An 18,217-nucleotide genomic window follows, 5' to 3' on the forward strand; every position below is an offset into this window, starting at 1 on the left:
TTTGATGTACATACAATGACAGATATATCACACATTGTTTCAGCACACACTATCAGTATACAGAGTAAGACACTTTCATCACAAGTTTCAAAGATATTTTGAAATAATTTTATTTCTATATGCATATTCCATAACCTAAAGAACCTAAGGTTCCTTTAGAAGAGATGATCATAGTTTTCTTAATATGTAATAACCATTGCCATATATACATTTGTGTGTGTGTGTGTATGAAAATATGCATTGTACTATGAATTTTTTCTCAATAATTCCTCAACAAATGAAAACTACATGTGACCCAAAGCATTCTGTGGACTTGATCACATTTCTCAGATGTTTATAATCATTTTGTTTTGCTTTCATTATTTCATATGTTTCTATACCACTTACAAAATTTACCAAAATTTATTAATTTGTAGTTTAAAGATGTTTAAATCTTAATCTTGTACTTATCCAGTTTTGTGAAATGGTTGCATCTATCCTGTGAGAAGATCGTTATCCCTATTTTTTATTTTTATGTCCCACTGACGTTAGTAGAGAATATTTACTTATGCTAGAAGGTAAGCTTCTTTGCTACCTAATATATAAAATAACCAAAGCAGGAAACAAAAAATTTAAGAGACAGAATTGCAGTAACTTTTTAAAATACATTTTCCACTAAATTCATTATTGATATCATCCAGGATATTATACATTTCCCCAAACATATCAGTATAGCATTAGTTTAAATAGTATTTGTGTGTGAAATAGAAGCAAAAGAAACTAAAGTAGTAACACACAAAAAATCTTAAATTAGAGCACCGTCTTGTTCATTTGGAGGAAAACCATGACCTTGCTACATCTTGTTGGGTGTTTTGCTGCTGCCTATCTTTTTCTTACATGGCTTCCTTCCATTTTTGCTTAATTACATTACAACTCTATATTCTACCAAGGAGAATCACACTCTAAAGCATTTACACAATTATATATTTTCTCTGATTCTTCCTTCTGCCTAAGAATTTGAGCATTTTAATTGTATTTAACCCAAAGGCAGATATCATATATATGACCTTTCTGAGTACATTTTTCTATGTTCTGTGAAACAGTTCTAGAAGTTTTTTCCCAACTTTTCCCATAGCACTAGTGTGTGACTTTGAGTTGGATTAAATACTTGTTTCAGTATGCTTTTTAAATAATTCAATCTCTCCCTTTTTCTTTCTCTCTTTCCTCTGTCCCTTCTACTATTTCTTTTCCAGATTATTAGTTTATTAAATGTCTTCACACCCCAGAAAACACTGGAGGAGTTCCAGGATGTGTAAGTAACAAAACTCATGAAGGAAGGAAGAGCATAGCACTTATATAGCTCAAGGGAAATTGACATACATCAGTGGATGAAATCTCTTGTAGAGATTAAAGGGAAATAAGAGCTGACAGCAAATGAAAGGGATCCAGAAGGTTCTGTTTCTGGTGTTCCTTCCTGGAAAGATACTTCTGCTTCTTTTTGGCCTTCTGGCACTTGTGCTTTGTTGTTCTATGTTCTTGGTTCAATCAGAGAAGATTTATTATTTATTATATATTTTTTATTGTTAATTGATTCTGTGAGCTTTCTGGAATGAGTCTATTCACTTTGAGAAATATCAAGAAAAGGGATATGATAAAAATAATTTTTAAATCTTTATTTCAATTTTTTGTGGTGCCTTTGATTTTGGGCAAAAGTAACCTATCTAGAAGTATAGTGACAATAGCAGAGGAGAGGAAGTAAATCTTAACACATTGTCTTGTTTGGCACAGATACATTGCATTTAATAGGAGATGCTATTTTTTTTTTTTTTTTGAGGGAGTGAGAGTGTTAGTGCACATGCATGCATGAACAGGGGAGGGACAGAGGAAGAGGGAGAGGGAGAATCCTACGCTGGCTCCCTGCCCAGTGCAGAGCCCAATGCGGGGCTCGATCTCACAAACCATGACATCATGACCTGAGCTGAAATCAAGATTTGGATACTTAACCAACTAAGCCACCCAGATGACCCCTGACTTTTTTTTTTTTTAATTTCTAATCATAATACTCAAGAAACAGTTCAGTGAATTCAGGGAAATGTGAGGACAAGATGAAGGTAGAAAATATATGGGTAGGAACCACACACTAATAAATGCTGCTTCTGCTGGTGACCTCGTGGTAGAGTTACCATGGCTAACATATATGTAATACTTGGAAAGTTTTCATGTTCTCAATTCAATCAAAGGTAGAGCTGAGAAGTTTGGAAGACTTACAGATTTGGGAGAGGATTCTGACTTATTTGAAGGACTTCATGGATCTTGTGATTTGGGACTAACCTTGTGGATTTACTTCCCAGTTACTTAGTAATGGAACTGATGGATGCCAACTTGTGTCAGGTGATTCAGATGGAATTAGACCATGAGCGAATGTCTTACCTGCTATACCAAATGTTGTGTGGCATCAAGCACCTCCACTCTGCTGGAATTATTCACAGGGTAAGAATACATACTCCAGAATTATAATTAAAGTGCCTTTGGAGAAGAGAGAGAGCAACTGTAGATTGTTTTCTTTATGTAGAGGGGGGGTAGGTTGAATATAATGTACTTCCTCATTTCTTTGACTATAGAATTAGCACAAAGTCCACTAACGTACAGAAGAAAATTGTAGCTATACTTCAGTTGATTTCATTTAGCATTTTGTTTCGGCTCATTGAGAGTTGGCTTCTGAGAAGCCTCATGTTTTCTAGGCCCTTGATTGGCAGAGGTCATATGTGCAGCTGAAATAAGACCATTCATTTCCACAGTTTGTTGCTGGCAGTATAAAGACAGCTGCCTTGATTCACTCTTCTGTCAGGCCAAGAAATGAAAAATAAGCTGAAAGGTTTATGTTGCCATAAGGAAAAATCTAACAGATGACAATAAATGATATGTTATTTATTCTAAGAGCTCTTCCCAAGATGAGCCTAAACTATAAAATTGATAGTACACTTCTCTTCTGGGTTTAATAAGTTTTTGAAGATACTTAAAAATATATATAAAAAGCTAATCATTTGCTTTATATTGCGCTCTGTAGGCAAGGGGGGCCGTATCAATACTACTGCAAGACTGCCATATTGATTGAGTAGATAGAGATCATATGTTCCGTTTGCTTCCGGCTTTTAATTTCTTCTCTTTTTCCTATTGTCAGGATTTAAAACCAAGTAACATTGTAGTCAAGTCTGATTGTACATTGAAAATCCTCGACTTTGGACTTGCCAGAACGGCAGGCACAAGTTTCATGATGACTCCTTATGTGGTTACCCGTTATTATAGAGCCCCTGAGGTTATTCTGGGAATGGGCTACAAGGAGAACGGTAAGGAGGCTTCTGCATAGCAGTCACAGAAACCATGAAGAAAATGTGCATATGTTTTAGATGGCCAAGGGCAGTGTTCTTTTTCATGCATATTAATGTATATTTTTAATAGGGTTGCCAGCTTTCATATTAAGAGGTGTTTAAAAACACTACTAGGAAGAATCATTCATTAAAAATGTGAAGGATGTTTCTGAAAAGTAAGCTTTGCTGCAAGAACACTAAAATGTTATGGCTAAAAAGAATTGTGGATGGCATCTGAAAGCAGATATGGATTAGCACACATGCTGTAGATATTGAGAAAAAAATGCTGTTTGGGTTGCAGCTCAACTCAGAGTTTTGAGTATGAAAACAGGAAGAAATCTGTCTGTTACAGTTAGCCATTTGGCTTTATGGCTTATCTTAGATTGATGGCTCTACTCCTAGGAGAAGACAAAAAGAGGCTTGGAGCAAGAATCTTTACAAATGCTCATTGGATAATCAATTTAGAATAATCCAAATTGTTCAAGTTAGGTAAGAGTCTCTTTAATGCTTTAAACTGCTCTGTAAGTAATATTTAGGATACCAATTACCTAGTAATTCCAAATTCTGAATCATAGAGAGAGAAAATATTAAATTTTATGTTACTTCTAGTATTCATGAACACTTCAAAAGAAAAAGTAGAATCCTCAAAATGTATTGCAATTTGATTTTATTAAAGGATTTATAAAATACCTATTAGAATGCATTGCAGTATATTATTTTGAAAAGAATATCTCTAATAAGTAATGTAGCATATTAAAAATATATATCCAATATATTTAGGAATTAAAATTCTTTTAAATTAAGATTATATATATATATATATATATATATATATATCCTAAATGTACATTTCATGCTTATTTTATGTTTTATTCTATTTAATTCCTAGCAGTCTATTTTTATAAGTTTTACAAAAATAATTATCTATATATTTTTATGTGCAGGTGCTACAGGGTACCTTTATGAAAATTCCCTGGTCACCAGTTTAAACAAATTTCTTTGTGTACTTCCACATTAGAAGAGAGCCAATACTTTTGTGCACTTGTGCAGAAGAAAGGGAAAAGTCAGCTCTTAGGAATGTCAGGTTCACTTTGGTGAGCAATGGCAGAATTGTTACTTTTTGACTCGGAAGAGGCAAATCTAGTCCTCTTCCCAAGGAATCATCTAACCACATCTAACTTCTTCGGAAAAGAAGACATTTGTAGACCTTTTTCACAGGTTACTTGTAAAACGTCAAAGGGGAATTAATTAAAAAATTCAAGAAATCAAGGATCTACAGAGGTCTGGTGTTAGGGGCTGCATTTGCCTATTGATGGTGTCCCAGATCTTTGCAGAACAAATGGCATGTAATTTCATCCATTTTCCTTCTCTCACTAGAAAAGGTTGCTAGTCACATCCTTAGCTTTTTCATTTCTCTAGATTTGTGAAGATGTAGCTAACACCCTCGTGCTGCCCTCTTGCATATGAGAGGAAGGTTATCATGCAGAAACACCCGCTTGTTCCTACATCAGGCATGCCTGGCTATCCTGTGCACCTAACCCTGCCTTCCTTCCCCAAGGAGCATTTCAGCCTAATGTCTTTGCCCCAAAGTTCCCTTGATCCTTACTAAAAAGCAAGTTGGAAGAGGGTAAAGATTGGTAAGAGAAGGTGAAGCATGTTTTGTTAACAACTAGGACAACTGAGAAATAAAGAAAACAAATAAATAAAACAATTTTTAAACACCTTTAATACTTTTTTTCACTTTACTTCCAGATGACTCCTTTATATATGTGCTAATTGATCATATCTTTATTTTTGAAATACTTCAAATAGAAACTAAAACTGATGTTTATTACAAGGATAACCTCTGAAGGAAAAACTAAGTCCTGAATACCAGGGATTCCAATACTTCTGCCTGTAAACAACGGTTCCTGACATTTCGTAGTTTCTTGGATGTGCTTGCATGTACCTTGTTTTGAACCAACCAACCAACCAATCAAACAAACAAACAACAAAACAAAGGGAACAAAAAAGCAGTTTTTGGTTGCCCTATTCCATGTAACTGAGTGTAATAGAAAATGGAAACAGCCACTCCTGTAGGTTGCTTAAGATTATTTTCTCTATATCCTGCAAATAATAAAAAACCTCTTGGTGGCTTTTAGCCGCCACCCACCATGGAGACACTTTTGGTTTATCTGCTGTTTTTCCATATCACCCTTTTATGGCACTACAGAGGCAATCTAAGGTACCCATAAAGTAATTTTTAAAAATTAATTTGAGTTCTCATGCTAAACATTGTTAATGTAATATTACAGTGCTGGTTTTAATTTTGGGGCAACTTTTGGGGGGAGACAAAAATTGTACCTTCTAATGAAACTGTTCTTTTTCCTCCTCCTTCAGAGATCAATGATCTTAGTTAACTTTACTTTCCTCCCTTTTCTTCACTTCCCTCTCTCCTGTTCTAGTGGATATATGGTCTGTGGGATGCATTATGGGAGAAATGGTTCGCCACAAAATCCTCTTTCCAGGAAGGGACTGTATCCTTGTACCTTTTGCTGCAGCTTTACCTGTTTTGTTCTCTCTCCCTTTAAACACATAATGATTTTACCAGGAGAGTAAAGATAGAAGCAAAAAGTTGGGTAAGTGGTGTATTTGTGATTTAAAAAAAAGTGATGATTTATATAATCTGACCAGTACTGAAGATTACCTACTGCAATGATTTGTTTTAATTAAATTTCAATGGGCTTTTTTTCCTTTAAATTATTTTCTTGTTTGTAACTCAAAATAGCAATCCTATTTTTTCATAAATAATAGAGGTCACCAAATCCCAAATTATTAAAATATCTTTGTAACTAGCAAAAGAAGTCACTCTTTGCAAGTATTTTCCATCTTTTTCCTAAAATCATTGTATGCTTCTTCAACATTTAGGCATAATAATTTCTCTCCTTGTTGATATCCTAAGCTTCTGTATATAGTTTCATTGAATTGAATTACTCTTGACATTATATCCAGTCTTAAATAGGTCAATATAGCATATCCCCCTTAAAACATGAACTTCCACATTTAAAAACCATAATTGTTATTCAAATTGCCAGAGATCAGCTGGGTTTAATATAAGCTTCTCTTACTTGACTTGGAGATATGACTGAGACACAGATAATCGCTTTTCCAATGAAATTTAGAATTTTAAAAAGCAGTGTTTATTCAAGTTCTACCCTTGAGTTCTGGGCTAGATTACAATGGAAATTTCTTGGAGAAATATGTATGATTTAGAATTATTAAATGAGCTGATATATTTCTAAAATGACCCAAAGTTTACTCTCTAACAAAGTCACATATTAGTGTTTGTAATATATACGTAATAAAGTTTACATATTAAAAGAGAATATATTTTTATGCATATAGAAATACCCTGCTAACATACAATAGTGCAAATCTAAATACAACAACAATTTCCAGTTTTAACAGTGATAATGCAATATTGAGTTCAGTATATTATTATATATGAAATTGTTTTAGAAATTGGCAATAAACATGTGGTCCATAACTATTAAATATTATATTTGGTTAACAAGAAAGCTGTATTAAGGAACTCTTTTATTATGTAAGATTATGACTGTTATTTAGTTGACTCAGTGAGAAGTTTATACCACTATGAGCACTCATTATGTAGATATTTATTTATTCTGCTGGATATTAGTAAGATATTCTCTAAATTCCAATAATAAGGCAAGAGTAATGACATCTTCTAGGACTATACTGTCCAATAGGCAGCCACATGTGGCTATTCAGTATTTAAATTATGATGAGTCTGATTTGAGATATATTTTATACACAAAATGCATACTAGATTTTGAGGATATAAAAAGAAAGCATGTGAAACATCTCAATTTTTATATTGATTATTAAAATGATAATTCATTTTACTTTCATTTTATTTTAAATTATTTATATTTTGAGGATAAATTATATATCCAATGTAGTTGATGAGAACAATATTATAATTCACGTTCATATTTAAATGTACCGGTTTCATATAAAAGAAGGATTGTGTGTATGTGTATGTGTTTTCGTCTTTGGAGTATATTTCAGACAAAAAAAGGGGAACTTCACAACACTCAAAGTGAAGTTGCACAGCTACATCTTTATAATGCCCTAGTTAGTGGAAGATAAGTCACAAAATATCTCATTTCCACATGACATTGTTGTTATAGGTCACTTGATTTCCATGTGGCTTGGTGCTCTGAGATCTAATATAGCTCTTCAGGCATTTATCAGGATTGCTTTTCTCCTCTTTTACCAGTATTAAATTTAAAAGCCAATACAATTAGAAAAAGTCAAAACATTTTCTAACCCAAGATATCCTTCAGAGAAAGAAGCAAACAAAGATAATAGCACCATATTGATAATTCTGTATTCTTCCAATAATTATTTTCTTGGAGATCTTTTTTTCCCTTTATTATAGTTTGTTTCAGGAAAATATTTGGAACTGACAGTAAATTGTGCTAAAATCAATACATAAAATATATACCGTTGATAAAAGTGATCCTAGAAATTGAATAAATTCCAACATAAAAATTTACATTATAAGGATTTGCATTCTGTATTCCTTTATCTCAGTGATGATCATATAAAATAATGCTCTTTGATAGCCTACTGCCCTATGTGATAATGAGCCTGCATACAGACCTAAAAGTCAATGGAAAAGTTACATGAAGACATTTATAGTGGAAAACATCTTGCTAAGTTAAATTTTACTTAAATATGAGTAAATAATTTACAGATAAAACGTGTTAGAAGAACTGCCATCTTTCTAGAAATGTTTCCATTTGTATTTAAATCCTTAGTTCATTTTACCTATAATTAAAATTATAATTTAATGTCTGAAGTCATGAAGACATTTAAAAATTAAACTAAACTGTAGTATCTCTATTAAACAGTGGATTACATGTACTCTGTATTTTTGAGTGGAATTGTTTCATTAATCTTTACATGAAGTTATTATAATTTTATGATTAGAGTTTCCCACCAACAATTGAGAGATCAGAGCATTGAATTAACTTCACTAACCATGGTGATTAGATACACATTTGGGGGTTGATGGAGTAATTATGGAGAGAAGAATCTTACCAATATTTTAGCATATTGAAAGATTCCAGCACTTACTGGAAGTAATATCAAAGCTTAGTATAGGCTAATTGACTACTTCTAAGATTTTTCAGAGACTTAAAAACAAAGCAATCATAAGTTCCTTTGACTTTCCCTTATAATTACTCAGAGTAATTTTTATTAAATTTCTCTGAGGCTGAAAAATTATATGGTAATATTCTATAATCATAATCATTATTCCCCTCTCTCCACAGAACTTTTTAACGTTCCTTTTCTTTATCTGAACCTATGACAAAAATAGTAAAACACCTTGACAAACTGGGAAATCTTATGAAATTATCATTGATGACTGAAGTTTTATCTATATGCCTAAATTAAAACTGTATTTGCATTTTGAGAAACACTGTGTACATTTCTTGGCTATTGATATGATCCAGGTTATATCACAGGGTAGTTTCTTAATTATTTAAGTATTGGCAAAACAAATACATTACATACATACATACATATTTTCTTTTCTGTTAACTTGTTATTTTTTAATATCCAAAGGACCATTTATAAAATATTTGTTTTTAATGTATTAATAGTTTAATTATACAAACACATACTATTATATACTCAATTTTTATTACAGTGTTATGATTAAAACCTATTTCATAGCATATTTATTGACATAATATATAGTATTACTAAAAATTCTTAGGCCCATGATAAATTTTGAGGTAGCAGTAAATATATGAGGTCCATTATTTTCTTTAAGAGTCCAACAATCATAAAAGAGGTTGTCAATGACTTTACATTTCATTCAGATTTTGTCTCTTTTAACAATAGTAGATAATAAGGTTGATTTTTCTCATAATTTTTTTAAGGGATATTTAGTCACTGATTCCCTCACCCACCCCAAACCCCAAGCAGGGCATGTGGTGTTTTTGATTACTGAAGTCTTATAACACTGGTAGAATTTTCATATACTACAAATTCTTTCCTTAAGCCTACTTCTCTTAGATATATTCTTTTTACCTTTTTTCTTCCATTCTTCTTAAAATGGCCACACCTTCTTTGAGCAAGGCCTGTGAAGTCCTTCATCTAGAGTTCTTGGCCAGAGTTTCCTGGACCTACATGATATTAAAGATAGGCACACTGTATTCATTTGTAATTGCTAGACCTCAAGTATATTATCTCCAAACGATGCCAGATCTGATTGCTAAAATAGACCCCTTTGCTTTTCCCTATGAAGACATGAGAAATTCCAATTAGAATGAAAAGGATGTACATATAGACTTGCCAAGGAGCCAAGTTATTAAGGAACAGGTAAATGATTTGCCAAAAGTGTATTTGAATAAATAAAGAAAACATCCTCAAACTTAATGAATGTCATATCTTTTCTAAACGTGAACATGAAAATTAGGAATAATCAAAGTAAAGTGAATAAAAATTAGAGGTTGTGGATGATACTCACCTAATGCAGATAGAGATTCTTAATCCTTCTTACCTCTTTGAAATAACCATGCTTACTTTCTAATAAACTTTTGCAACTAATACATTACTATAATCTTTTACCTAATATTGAGATGGTACAGTATTATCTCAAACAAGATATGGCTTATGATTTAAGTAAAGTTGCAATGTAAGACTTCAGCCATTTTTTCATACCCATAAGCAAATGGCAGATAATCATGAACATGAGAAAAAATAAGACGTTTCACCTTTATTTCTCTGTACGTACTTGTTTGAAAGAATCTATTCTCACCATTAGTTTTACTACTATTTGATTATTATTATACAACTATTTTATTGTTATTACTTTGAGAAAAATCTGAGTAAGACAGGAATCACTAGAGTCAGAGCTGGAGCTTGAGGTGGTCTGTAAAGATGGAAAGAGGACATAGTTACAGGGGGAAAATCTCTCACCCAGGAAGTTGAGACTAGGCCAGAGTCCACTAGAGGGCAGGATAAGGCATGAAGGTCATAAAAGGAATTCAGAGAGATATATTGCAAGGGGGCAGCATGTGAGGACAGACTTCCAGAGTGGAACAGAAGGCAAGAAATTGAGGAGCTGGGCCTCTACTCCTTGATGTCTTGGAGAGGGGCTGCTGAGAGCCAGCATTCATAAAGCTCCGCTAGGAGCTGGGACTAGGACTGCTCGGTCCCCCAGAAGCTCCCTGTCTCCCGGAAATGCATACAGACAGGTTTAAAAGCCTGTTATTTTCCCCCTACCCCCCTACAGAGTTCTGTACATAGAGTTCTGTGAAATATTGAAGGGGAAGAACTACACAAATAATAAAACACATTCCTTAGTCATTACTGTGAAATTCTATTCAAATTGCCCTGGGCCCTGTTGGTCCTCAGGACAGAGTCCATGAGCAGTGTGTGGGACATTCTTTCTGCCTTCTGCAGTCAAATGAATGTCAAGTACGTACTGGAATAGGGCTCCAAGAACTGGCATCTAGTTCTGTTCACTTTGGTCATGTGACACCCCCTAAACTTTAATTTACTTTGTAAAATACTTCCTTTCCCTGTCTTACAGGATTGCTGTGGTGATAAAAACATTAGATGTTTACAAACAGACACATACTTCTAAATACCTTCAAAGATAAGAAACACGATTTTAAAAAATATTTTTATTTTTGAGAGAGAGAGAGAGAGAGAGCTCCAGCACAAGTGGAGGAGGGGCAGAGGAGGGGGGATGGAGGATCTGAAGCTGGCTCAGCGCTGACAGCACAGAGCCTGATGCAGGGCCCAAACTCATGAACCATGAGATCGTGACCTGAGCTGAAGTCAGACACTTAAGCAACTGAGCCACCCAGGGGCTCCAAGAAGTACAGTTTTTATGTTATAAAGTTCATCAGTTTGGAGACACTCCAGCCCAAATAACCTTCAAATTGAATTAGATAAACTATTAAAAATGAAAATAACTAAGGGGCTACCCAGAATAAAATTTCTCTCAAATGATGAGAAACCAAAATTATCTGTGAAATTTTGACAACAATGAAAAGAAAGAAAAAGTTTGCTACTTACTAAAATACTTTTGTAACTTGATGTACAGAATGAAGTGAGGATACTTACATTGGTGAGCATGTGAGACATTTGGAGCCAGCATTTACTATTTGTTGATTAGAACACGAAAAACTTAAAAAAAAGACATTTTTTTTCAAAATTAAGATATCTTTGAATTACTTATTTATATACACTACAGAATTACATGGATTTTGAAAGATGACATTTAATATTTTGGTACAGTAAAAAATTATTCAATCTTTTTATGGGAAATATCTATTAAGTCTTTTAGCCTATAGCTTGGTTTATGATTTAATATAAAGCTAAAGTCTTCTCCTTTATGATAAGTTTCAATGGCTTTTTTTCTGTTTTGTAAAAAAAGCCAGCCAGGAATACAAAATGTTTTAAATAATGGTTAAAAATTAATTATATTATGACATAGAAGTTATAAAACAAGAAAAGCAAGTTGAATGGGTAGACTCAAAGAAAAAATCTTGTTTTGATTTCTGAATATTTAGCGTTCTATAAATGTTATTTTTCTTATTCAGATTCACATGTGCAAAATATGTATGTTTCTTTAGTTTTTATAATTCCATCCACTGAAGTTTAAAACAATGTGCACTTGTTACATATATAAATTTATAACTTTTGAAACAAATTTTTCAAGGAAATGGTGCTGTGATATTAGAAAATTATATTAAATCTTCTTGCTATTATATTTTGAGGTATGCTTTACAAGAAAATTTATCAAAGCACATTTTCTGAATCCTATGCTAAGTGAAGAAATAGGTTAGGGAGAAAAGCAATGTGGTCTCACAATTGTGTTACCAGAGCCACAAAATCTCCTAGGTGGAAGACATTTACCAGGTTTCTGGATAGAAATTCACATAGTTCAAAAAATATTTCATTGTAGATTACAACCCAAGCCATTGGACAGAATGTGGAAATAGCAATATAATGCTTTCTTTATTTAGATTTAAGCTGCCAGGGCTTATGTTATATCATTTTTGTCTCTTGGCTAGAATAGAAAAGAGATAATTTAGCATAATCTAATGCCTGACAAATGATACAATGACACTTGAGATTTTCTCACTTAGATTTTCTCACCATAATTTAGTAAAACCAAAACTTACTTAACATCCCTTCTAGGGAAAGTGACTCAGTTTCTGAATGTCACAATTGCAAATGAATCTGCTTTCTGCCTATGGGAATACTGATGATGGGAGAGGAAATGTAATAAATCAGATTCATGAAAGCGCTGAGAATTCTAACTGGACAGCATTAGTGTATAAAACTCTTATGGAGACCCAAATACAGGCTGTCTCAGACAGCATCAAAATCCTACAGTAACTGAATTTGCTAATTTCTTCTCAGGTCTATGTACAATCAGTATTCAATGGAATATCTTGAAAATATCATAAAATAATATAGTCTCCTTGATAAGTAGTTATGTATATTATCTGAGGGAAGGCTTACCACCAACCCCCACTTCTCCATTCCAACAAGATTTAGTATCAAATTCTTTTATTACCTATTTCCTGTTTTAGTTGTGATGAATAATTCACAAAATCTGATGCAAGGACTTTATCTTGAGAAATAATCATATCTTCAGTGTATAAAAATCCATATAAATTCATGTGCATATATAATACTTTTGTAATTCATAGTAATAAAGCTTATCATTTCTAGACACAAAGCTTAGCACTTAGGTGGCATAAACATGGATAATCTGTAAGAATAATGAATAGCGAGTAAAGTTAAATGGGAATGGAAATTGGAAAAATCTCTACGGTATTGTTACTCAGAAAAGATACTTTAAAATAGAGAAAATAGAATTCATTATATTAATCGATAGTTCATATCTAAAGTTTGTATCTCTGCGTTATTTTTATGACAAGCTTCATGGTCTATTAACTGTATTTTGGATTCTGACATAAAGATAAATTTCCAAAGATGGTCTTCTTTTACTTTGAAATATCTAGATATCGCAAAACCACACAAAGAAGAACTGGGAGATATACCAGTTATTGATACCATTTATTAAACCAACAACTGTCTAGAACCACTTGAAACTGAAGCAACACAAGGACTTAAGATTCCATTTCGATCACCTGTTGTTACGGTTATTGCTGTTGTTTAAAGGCATATATGAGGGGATGAAAAATCAAGGATTTTAGTCTGAAAGATAAAAATTTGCCAGTTTTAGGAGAACAGTGGTCAAGGATCATAGGCTATATTAACATAATTTAAGATGGTTATTTAGATGAGGAAGCAGGGTAATTGCTATTTCAATAATGGAAAGAAGTTCCATAGAATCAGCTGTGATTGAATATGTGGAATGCCTTTCCAAGTGGTTTTAAGAGTGAAAGGATCACCCAGTGAATGGTGGGTGATCCTTGGAAAGATTTCTTTATTACATCTAAATATAATATTAAATAAATATTAAATAAATAAACCTTTCCAGAATATATTTAATTACAGTATATAAGTCATACTTACCATGTACCAGGCAATGTAGAAGGATCTTTACCAGGCATAATCCTTTCAAGTCTTTTAAAAAATTCTACATGATAAATACTATTTACCATCTGCATTTTAGAGGATGAAATTTATATTTAGAGACTGAAGTAACTTGACCAAGGTTATAGAGTTAAAAGAGCAATGGAATTGGTTCTGCAGAAGAAAAAAAATGAGATAATATAGAAGAGATTTTTTTTTGCATTAAATAAAAAATAAAAATAGATGTTTTCTAACTCCCAGATAGATACTCTCAGATTCTGTTTGTGGCAGAAGCCACTTTTTCCAAGTGTTTAAATGGATGCAGGCAAGAGAAAATCCTGCTTAAAGAGTTTATTAGCTCTCTCTATTTTTTTTGTCTGTCTTCCACAATACCTATAAAAATAGATATAATGTAAATAGCAACTTAGACGGGTCACTTTGGACAGTATGATAAGAATACTTGCAATTCCAAAACAAATTCATTTTCAGACACCTTTTTCTTTTTTTCTTTAATCAAAGATTCTCACAATACCAACTTCTTGTGAGATGGATAATTATCTATAATTACAAATGCATTAATGATAAAGGGATGCACAACTGTTTGCTCTATCTTTCCCTGATATTTTTGCATGTCACTTGCTTTCCTAAAATGGAAGCAAAACAAATTTGCTTCTGTTGGTATGCTTATCACCTTCAAATCTGTAACCATTTCTTTGCAGTGATCACTCCGTTTAGGTGTTAAGTCAAACAATGGAAACTTTGAGTTTAACCTGAGTGAGATTTTCACATTGGAAAGAATCTCATGAGGAATTCTTTTAGGTCACTGCCAAATTACAAAATGTAATTTGAAGAGTAAGTGGAGCAAAATTATAGTGTACTGCTATTTTAATGCCCTTCCCTATTTGCTCCCCCTCATCATCCCTTATTCCTCTAGGTTATTTTCCCCCTTAAGAATGACCTATCTCTCCTTCTGACTTTTCAGTAGGAACACGTGAGTAACCAAGTATGGTTAAAGAAAGAGATTTTACTTTATTGCTTCGCCTTTTCCCATTTTGCCCCTCCCTGTGTACCCTTTGTCCCGGCTTATGGGTTTTAAGTTCTGGATGATAACTGGCAATAGGAGAGAAACCATCATAATTTCACCTTGAATTCCAGGTTTCTTTGGATTCATAGTCTCAGCAGTGTCAGCACTTAAATCATGTTGTTGATTTCATGTAGAACCATCCTGTTTTGAAAGCCAGTGTTTCTTACCATTATAAAGCAACCATGTGTATAAGAATAAGACAAGACTTCCTGTTTAGAAACATGCCCCTTTGATGGGAGTCAATGAAACCGAGCCAGCATATTTAGAAATATTCATTCTTGAGCTGGCATTTTGCTTCCGGATATTTATTCATATTTATAAATGAGAGTAAATGTGTTTTGTAAAAGAAACCCTTTCTTTTGAGGTTGCTGGCAGCTCAGCTTTTTTTTTTTTTTCAAATATGGTATATGAAAGAATAAAAAAGAAACCAGTTTGCATGTTTCCCATATTAACACAATCTAGAATAATTTACAATACGAATAAGTAGGATTCTAGGAGATGAATGCAAATTAGACCTTTTAAATCAGAAACTAAATTAATCATTGAATTATAATTGCAAAGTAATATTATCATACATTAAGTAGTATTGAGTTAATTCAGTTGCATAGCAGAGAGGTCCTTGACTTGTGTTCTTCCCACTTCAATGTTTTAAAATACTAATGATCTTAAGACTGGCCTCTTAGCCAGTCAGTAAAAGGTCAGACCATTGCTCTATCGCATGAGTAACCAAGTGTTTTCATTTATTTGCTGTTCTATTCCTATCTTCTTGTTTATCTTCATTTCATTTTTGTTTTCAGTTGACATGTGGTCAGTAGGGTGCATCATGGGAGAAATGATAAAAGGTGCAGTGCTCTTTCCTGGCACTGATCGTATCCTTCTTAGCAGCCAGTGGTCTTTATGGGTATCTTTCTCAATCAGTTCCCTTTGGTCTCAAACACAACACTGCTGATGGTATATATTCACTGCCTTTGGTCCTAAGAGACTCCAATGTCAAATATTTACCAGCTGGCATCATGGTAGAGTAACCTTGCCTCCTACCTAGATCTTATGGGGATAATACAGTATCAAATATGAAACATTCAGCATGCTTTCAAAAGGTCTGCCTTAAAATTCAGTCCTATGAAACTTGTAACAGTGATATGCTCTTCTCTATTGTTTTTTTGTTGTAGATGTTTTAAAATTAAGTTATATTCATAGCTAGATAATAAATGACAAAATATTTCAGTTTTGAGACTGGAGATTTATTCTTTTAAGAAATATTCACTTGACATGGAAATCTTTTTTTTTTTTAATTTTTATGTTTATTTATTTTTGACAGACAGAGAGAGACAGAGCACAAATGGGGGAAGAGTAGAGAGAGAGGGAGATACAGAATCCCAAACAGGCTCCAGGCTCTGAGCTTTGACATGGAAATCTTTAATCAGTTAGATTTATTTTCACCCTCAAATACGATAGGTTTATTTTAACATATATTCATGCATGCATATGAGTTTCGTTTTAAGATTAACCTCTTTCAAAATTTTTTCTGTCATTTACTTCATTTCTAGGAATAATAGATCCAATTCCTTGTTCTTATTTTGTCTGCATTAACAAGTGCAAAAATTAAAACCTCATTAATTAATAATGATTATATAAAATATCTGAAGAAACAAATTTCTATCAATTGAATAAGTAAATCTTCTGTTAGGATACCAGAGGCTCTGCAGCATTAAATAGATACAGACAATGTGTTATTAGCGTATGGGTGTATAATAATCTATTTCCTTAAGTTAAATATTTTCTTACACTCAAGTCACTTATAAAGATATTATGTCCTCATCAAACTGAGGATAAAACCTCTGCTTATATGACCATGATTCAAAAATCAAATCAAATCTATAATAATGGGGTTTTAATATATAATTAATAGAAACTTAGTTACTAATGTAGTGTATCCTAACGATATTATGATTAACTATTAGCTTTGGGGATTAATATATTACTTATATGGATATATGTAGTTTCATATATATATTCTCTGTATGTATTAAAATACCAGTTTGGGAAATGACTGTGTTAGGCACTCGATTAATTTTTTTCAGTGAAAGAACTAGCCTAAAATGTTTTATTCAGTAAGAAATAAAGCTACCCTGTTTTTCTCCTATTCTTTTTTCTAGTCTTAAATATGACACACATTATTTAAAAAAAAATTTTTTTTTAACGTTTTTATTTATTTTTGAGACAGAGAGAGACAGAGCATGAAGGGGGGAGGGGCAGAGAGAGAAGGAGACACAGAATCGGAAACAGGCTCCAGGCCCTGAGCCATCAGCCCAGAGCCCGACGTGGGGCTCGAACTCACGGACCGTGAGATCGTGACCTGAGCTGAAGTCGGACGCTTAACCGACTGTGCCACCCAGGCGCCCCGACACACATTATTTTTAAAGTTTTTCTATCTATATTGAAGTTTTGTCTTCTACATATACATTTTATTAGATAACATCTATAAATTTGCCACATTGTTGTTTATGTAATTGCTGTTTAAAAATAAGTTGGCCTGATAAAAACTAAATTCCTTCAGATTTCTAAAAAAAAAAACAGGGTTTCTTTCATTCCAAAAGATTTTAAACTTTACTTTGGCCTTTGGACATGAACACGAAACAGTTCTTAAGTTTTGGCTAATTTTAGGCATTTAATTAAAATGAACTCAATCTGTTGACTTTGTACTCTGCTTTTTCAGAAGTTCATTGTGGTAGAATAATCAATGACTGAAACAAATATTTCCCACCTCTAAATTAAAATGATTGATTTTCATTACTTTCCTTACATTTTCTATTTAAAGATCAAATCAGATTTCCACAACTGAATTATTAAGTACAGATTAACAGTTCTTAGAATCCATTTCTTGGGAGAAGTTGCTTGGATATCATTTCTAACTTGGGTATTAAGATCCCTTATAAGTTTTCCATTCTTTCTCATTGCCAAGTAGTATTCCATTGTGTATATAAACCAATTTGACAATAAATTTTATAATAAAAATATCCCTTATAAGTAAAGCTTTAGGCTGCTACTAATGTTAAAGTCTCATATGAGATGCCCTTTCAATGCCTGAGCTTGGTATTTTTATATTGAGTTATTTCTGGATTTCTTCTTATAGGGATAACATTCCTGAAGGATAAATGCTAATTATTTTCTAAAGTGGCCCCTCTGAGTGTAAGAGGTGGTC

The 18,217-nt window shown here is 32.9% G+C and overlaps 1 protein-coding gene across 5 annotated transcripts in view; it reads left to right on the forward strand.

Moving 5' to 3' along the window:
- MAPK10 (mitogen-activated protein kinase 10) overlaps positions 1-18,217 on the forward strand; it is a 316,646-nt gene that overhangs the window by 230,326 nt on the left and 68,103 nt on the right. For 4 of the 5 annotated variants that reach the window (XM_045473444.1, XM_045473446.1, XM_045473447.1 and 1 more), the window contains 4 exons: positions 1,233-1,291; positions 2,331-2,469; positions 3,161-3,326; positions 5,792-5,863. In XM_045473444.1, coding sequence (XP_045329400.1) covers positions 1,233-1,291; positions 2,331-2,469; positions 3,161-3,326; positions 5,792-5,863 — 436 coding nt within the window. Of the gene's footprint in view, positions 1-1,232; positions 1,292-2,330; positions 2,470-3,160; positions 3,327-5,791; positions 5,864-15,812; positions 15,885-18,217 lie in introns of all 5 variants that reach the window. The other variant, XM_045473443.1, reaches the window with a different exon arrangement.

The sequence above is a fragment of the Leopardus geoffroyi genome, chromosome B1, assembly GCF_018350155.1.
Source record: "Leopardus geoffroyi isolate Oge1 chromosome B1, O.geoffroyi_Oge1_pat1.0, whole genome shotgun sequence".
Classification (NCBI taxonomy): domain Eukaryota; kingdom Metazoa; phylum Chordata; class Mammalia; order Carnivora; family Felidae; genus Leopardus; species Leopardus geoffroyi.